We start from the raw sequence: 6,701 nt of genomic DNA, 5'->3' as shown, positions 1-6,701 counted from the left end.
GTCAATACATCATAAATTAGGTTGTCAAAATTAAATAACACTTGAATGGTAAAACTAACATATTTAGATTTAAAGAGCACAATCATAATTACTTTTATTAGTTTAAGAAATAAAAAAAAAAATAGATCTGCTGCAAACATATGATAATACTTAGTTTAAAGTTTAAAGTCAAACAATTTATTTTATTTATATTTATCATCAATTTTAAAAGCGGTTAAAATTTGGTCTAGGTCCTGACATATTTATATTAGTCCAGAAGGCCTTAGATATCTAACATAAACAGTTCAATGCATCTATGTTGCATAAATGTATTATCTTATAAATTAAAACATTTCATATTTTTTATTATATATAAATTATTAAGCAATTTCTAAAAAAAAAATATTTACTTTGACAATGCTTGTTTAATAAATTGACAATACTGCATCTTCTATGCTGACAAATTCAACATTTGCTTCTCCAGATGGTCGATAATTGTTATTGAAAAGAAAATATATATCAACGGGCTCCAATGGTCCAAAAAACTATTTTGAAAGATTTATTAAAATTTATACAAAAAAAGCTATACCTATTATTTAAAATATAAATATACTAACTGTAACTATATCATCCTCATTTGCTTTAAAAGGTAATCCTTTCATATTTACAACATGTAATGGTCTACTTGGTGGAGATTTCCAGTTATTACTATTCCATCCTCCTCCTCTGCCACCTCCACTACTGTCTCCCATCATACCATGGCCACCTCTGCCACCTCCACTACTGCCTCCCACCATACCATGGCCACCTCTGCCACCTCCACTACTGCCTTCCATCATACCATGGCCACCTCTGCCACCGCCTCTTGGTCCACCCATACTTCTACCACTGCCAAAATACTTCATATTACGTCCAGTTCTCATGGACATATCAAAGTACCATCCTCTGCCACCACAAAAACAATCTATTCGGTCATAATATGGAAATTGTCTTGGTCTTCTTTGCAGTGCTTGGTTGCGAATTTCTGCTAAGCTACTGCGAAATACCTCAATATATCTAAAGAATCATAAAAAAAAGGAGTAATTTATGAAGTATTATAATCTCAATGCAATTGATACCTAAAAGTAACTTTAACATAAAGTAAATTTTTACTATGGTAGAAATAATTAAAAATGAAATAAAAAAAACAAACCACAAATAAGGAGGAGCGAAGGATTACCGGCCACCCTTTGTTTAACTATGTGTGATTATATTACCCGCCAACTTTTCACCGGGATATAAAATAAAGGAAGATACCCCACCTGTGTCTTATTTTCTCCGTGTGTTTCTGCAGAGCTTCCTCTACATTCTCTCGGCTTACAAATTGTACAAAAGCTTCCCCTGTACTCCGCCCCGTGAAGTCGGTTGGCATGGTTATACCGTCTGGTGTCATCTTCAACCCTGTTGACCGCAATACAATCAATCATAGATGACCCAATCATTAGCACAACCAAAAACACAAAAAGTTCAATTAACAAAAGGTAAATATTATTAAGTTTGAATATTTTTATAAAATGTTAAGATAAGGCAATGAATTAAGATCATTTTAACTGTTATTGATTTAAACTTGTGATATTTATAAATTAAAAAAATTTATTTACATATTTTTTGTTGTCCTTAAATTTACATTTTGGTATAATTACTAGTTACTACTTTTTAAGTCCATTTTTAAATATCCTGCTCAATATTTAAATACAGCATATAAAACTTAATTTTTAAGCAGTAAACGATTATTAATGTTTTCTGTGGACAAATAGCTTACTAGTTATCATAATTTTATGTTTAATGGAACGTAGTAGAGTGGTTAAGTCTATACAAAGACAAATTATATAGTGTAACACTTAATATTTTAAATTAAAAAAAATATAAGCTTTACTTAGTAAAATTGCTATAAGATTTTAAAAAAAACTGTTAAAAAAATATCACAAAACTAATTAAAAATATAAATCTTATTGAATCACCAAGACAAAGCAAATTTATAAGTAACCCAAAAATTAACAAGAGAAATAAAAAATAAAATTCAATCAATGTATATAAATTAAATGGAAAAGTATATACCTTGGAAGAATTCTACAATTTCATCCACAGTAGAATCAAAGGGAAGACCTCTTAAGCGAACACAATTATCATATAGTTTACTGTCAAGTGTTGAACCAGTTTTTTTAAAAACCCGTTCCATTTCTGAACGCTTTGATGGAAATACTAAAAAAAAAAAAAATATATTCAAATGATTAAGTTTTAAAATACACTTTTATAACTCACTATTAACATTTATATTTAAATGATTGTAGACTATTGTAGATTATGAGCGGAATAAGAAAGTTATTCTTTTTTACAGTCGATTTTTATTAGTTTAAGGAATTAGGAATTTAAGTATAAGCCATACTTTGGAAGCAAATCAGTCATTAAAACTAATTACTAATACATTATTAAATATAATTTGAGTATAACCTTCAAAGGGACGACTGCCCATATGCTCTCCATCTTTCTCAAGAGCAGCCTTAAGATTTTCTTCGGATTCCATTTCAACATAAGCTTGACCACTAGGTTTTCCTTCTCTAGTCATAGTAAAATGTACTCCAGAAGCACCACCTTTAACCTTTGCTTCACCTACATAATATAAAAATAGATTACATTTAATTTATTTTAAATATAAAACTATTGCTACATCTAGTTTTTTTTTTTTTTTGATCAATTGTATGTCTATTGAATTAACTTGTTATTATTTAATAATTTAATAATAAGATATACCTAGCTTATGTAGGCTAGGTATCTATATCTACAGATATTTACAGAGTTTTTGTATTTGACAATTTTAACATTATATTAATTTATTAATAATAACAATAGTAGTGATACCTATACCTAATGAAGGTTAATTATAATTAATGTATAGTTTAGGGTGTAAGGTTAAGAATAAAATTAGACTTATAATTTATAATAAGCTTTATCATAATTAACTAGGTAATAAGATTGTGTGGGTGACCACTTTTGAGACGTCTTTGAGGTGATAGATGTATGTGTTAATTGAAGTGTAATGAGCCTGTTGATTAAGCGAACTATGGAAATTTGCTGCAAGGGTTTTTATATGGTCTTGAATTTTCATAATTTTGAAGTCTTTGTGAAGATTATCTTTTCGAATAAAACATATGGTACGTTCGTTATATTTCTATTCTGAAAAATTTGAATTCTTTTTATGTGTGTCGCTGAGCAGTTAACCCAGATAAGGCAAGCGTAAGTTAGTAAAGGGCATAGTAGACTGATTTTTTATTAATTTAAGTATTGGAAATAGCATTGAGAGGTGTTGGTATACTTGTTGAAGTTTTGTGGCTACATCTAGTTAACTAGTTACACTAGAATCAAACTTAATGACAAATAATCAAGGGGTAAAAAATATAAATTAAAATAGTTATAAATAATCAAAATCATAAATTTGCTGTTAAATCCTCTACTTTTGATTTGTATTTAACATAATATTATGACACCAAATATCACTAAAAATGTATAATACTAACTTATAATAACAATAACTAAAGGATGGCTTCGGAATTGTGAATGTTCAGTAATTAATAATTATATATGTACTAATCATTGTAGACTAACATAGTAGTCGAACACAACTGTATATAAACTGTTTCAGTTACCAGTAGTGGGGGGATGGATGTACAAGCTCAACTGTTTTTTTTCTGCTGCTCGGTGTACTTGAATTTGAGTAAGATAATTATTATAGTTTGCTCTTAACATACCCAATGTGCTTAAAAATTTGATTATTTCATCAGCTGTAGTTGACCATAATATGCCACGGATCTTCACAAAAAATTCTTTATTCGACTGACAATCATCTGTATCAGTTTGTTCATTGGACATTTTTTGGTCATCATTCATTTGTAGTTGTGATGATGGTTGTTGTTGCTGCTGCTGCTGTTGTGGCTCCTGCTTCTGCTGTTGTGGCTCCTGCTGCTGTTGCGGCTCCTGCTGTTGATTCATTGTATCTATATTATGAATACTACAAAAATATATTTAAATTAAAATATAATATAGTAGATGTATATAATTTAAGATCATCAAAGAAAAAAACTGGAGTATATCAGTCATCAACACATATCTGTTCAAAATCCAATGTGTAAGAAGTTACATGTACAATATACCAGTGAAACGCATTGACCCGTATCAGACACTGGCCTTGATAAGAGTATATGCATACCAATTTTTTCTTGTTATAAATTTTGTATGTAATTAAAATCACCCAAGTTAAAAACTTCTAACTTGAATAATTCAATTTTCATACCTTTAGTTAATATTACCACAGCTATTATATAATTTAAAAAAAAAATTGAATTGGATTGAACTACTAACTTTAAGAAATTACAATTAGTAACACTTCAAAAACACAAAGCAGCTCAAGAAAACACACAGAAACTGAAGTCTGCTAATGAAACTAAACTATTTAATTACGAAAACATCCTAAGATTTTAGATAAGGTATGTAGTATTTTACAATGTACCAAGCAACAAGCGATGCCTTCTGGGAAATATTGAACTGTTGACAAAATGGCTATCTTCAGCGTGTGTTTATACCCAATTCACAATGTTTTCTCATCCATGAACTAGGTTAGTTAATAAATAAGTTTATATAAAATATGAATTAGAGGTTTATCATGGAGAAATTATTAACCTAACCTAGTTCATGGATGAGAAAACGTTGTGAATTGGGTATAAACACACGCTGAAGATAGCCATTTTGTCAACACCTGTTAACATTTGTCAACATTTCAATACTACATCGGTAAAGCTATTGCATAGCTATTTTGTAGCTATGTATCATGTAATTAAAACTATTTATTTTTGTATGATATTCATTCAAGTTACACTTTTTGAGCACGACGACCGAAAAGAAAATGACAAAATGAGTTTTTTGGGGAGCCAGTATTTTGGGGGCGCCAAAATGCTGTGGTCAGAAATTTGTTTACTTGTGAATTATTAAAATTTTAATTTATTTTAATAACATTATTATATAATAGTAAAATGGTATTGTATAGTTATATATTATCTATATAATATTATGCTGTTTGAAATTTATTATTCAAACAAGAATTTATACCAAGAATTGACTACGGCGCAATTTTAAACCATACTGCCGTTGTAATCATGATAAACAAGCCATCGCACGTCCTGACACATGACGTAGCTTTGTATCCGGTTTGATACTATAAATTATTCTACGGAGAGTTTAACGCTTGGTTAATTGTACCTACTATAGCGAGCCACGACTCTAATTTTTAAACTAACGGGGCGAAACGTTATCTGCTGAGTGTAAACTTTGGTATGTTATGTACTTTATGAATGTCAATAAAATGTATTTTTTATTGGGTGAAAAAGCTTGAAAATTTAATACAAGGCTCTTAATAATATATTGTTACAACGATAATTGTAAAATATTAAAAATACATAGTCACCATTTTTTTATGGTTGAATATATTATTATATTTTTCAATAATTTTTAATGACCACTCATTAGTTATGATTTAGTTTAAGACAATATAAATTATGTTATGAATCTTCACTTTATTTAATTAAACATTCACGTAATTATTTCCAAATTTATTCCAAACCCTGTCAAATAATTACGAATACAAAAACTATAATAACCGTGGATACTTGAAGTTTTTAACAAATGTTTATTTTATCATTTTATATATAGATATGATACAATTTTAAAAATACTTTGATATTTTGAGTTATTTATCGAAATTTTAAATTTTAAATTTTTTCAGTTTCTTTTTCTATTATGTCCATCAGTTTTTTTTTTTAGTTTGGTAAAAAACTTAGACAATTTAATTCAAGGTTCCTTATAAGTTATTATATAATATAAATTTAAAAATATTAAAGATTCGTAAACAAGATTTTATTTCATAAGCATTTAAAGTTCAAATTTTATAAACAAAATTACATTTTCAAATGTAATTTTTTCACAAAAATTAAGTCAACCTACTAAATATTACTAATGGGCAATGGCTCATATAACTTCGAGAATTTGAGTATTTTTTTTAGAGGTCCTAGAGAATGTATTATATTAACTATAAATTTGTATAAAACCCAAGAAATAAGAATTAAGAAATTATTTCTGCATATTTATTTATTTCTGGAAATGTTTACAATATTATGCACATTTTAAATCAAGTATCATTAACTCAAATTAAATATAAAATTATTAAATTACCTACGTGGCTAGGTATACCTATGTAAGCACTAATTTCAAATTTTTCCGAAGAAAAGTTCTGCTTAGTATTTAAAACCAAAACTAAAAATTATTTTAAAAGTATTTTAAATACTTTATTCGGAATATTATTATTCATAATTATTCGAGTATTTATATCAAAAGTTTGAAAAATATTTTACGCAAGTCTGACGAATACGGAATGTACAATGTACAAACTACAAATAACAAATGTGCAATCATTATAATTATTAAAGACCGGATTTAGCATGAAATGCATTTTGCTATTTTCAACATCATATACATGCAGTCCATGAGTGTCCATAAATCATTGCTCGATTGATTAAATATCAACATTTTATACTGCATATTTTTACATATTTCGACGTTAGTGCATGGTTTGCATATTTGTGCATATTTTAACAAAAAAACATACAATTATACCTAATGGTCCAAAAAGGTGTTAA

General features: G+C 27.9%; 1 protein-coding gene across 1 annotated transcript; it reads right to left on the bottom strand.

The window, feature by feature from the left end:
- Positions 1-262: 262 nt before the first annotated feature.
- LOC132935722 (heterogeneous nuclear ribonucleoprotein H2-like) lies at positions 263-4,005 on the bottom strand. Its single transcript, XM_061002341.1, has 8 exons — positions 3,765-4,005; positions 2,470-2,628; positions 2,077-2,220; positions 1,281-1,419; positions 788-1,035; positions 597-700; positions 413-524; positions 263-318 (listed from the first exon to the last, which is right to left on the bottom strand). The coding sequence occupies exons 1-8, from the start codon at positions 4,003-4,005 to the stop codon at positions 263-265; spliced, it is 1,203 nt and encodes a 400-aa protein (XP_060858324.1).
- Positions 4,006-6,701: the final 2,696 nt, after the last annotated feature.

Source organism: Metopolophium dirhodum, chromosome 1 (genome assembly GCF_019925205.1).
Source record: "Metopolophium dirhodum isolate CAU chromosome 1, ASM1992520v1, whole genome shotgun sequence".
Classification (NCBI taxonomy): Eukaryota; Metazoa; Arthropoda; class Insecta; order Hemiptera; family Aphididae; genus Metopolophium; species Metopolophium dirhodum.
This window is presented reverse-complemented; position numbering and strand designations above follow the sequence as displayed.

Coding starts and splice junctions, on each gene's coding strand:
- LOC132935722 (XM_061002341.1), bottom strand. CDS start 4,005: ATGAATCAACAGCAGGAGCCGCAACAGCAGCAGGAGCCACAACAGCAG. Junction 2,629..3,764: donor CAAATTTTTAAGCACATTGG/GTATGTTAAGAG, acceptor TATATTATGTAG/GTGAAGCAAAGGTTAAAGGT. Junction 525..596: donor ATGAGGATGATATAGTTACA/GTTAGTATATTT, acceptor CTTTCAAAATAG/TTTTTTGGACCATTGGAGCC.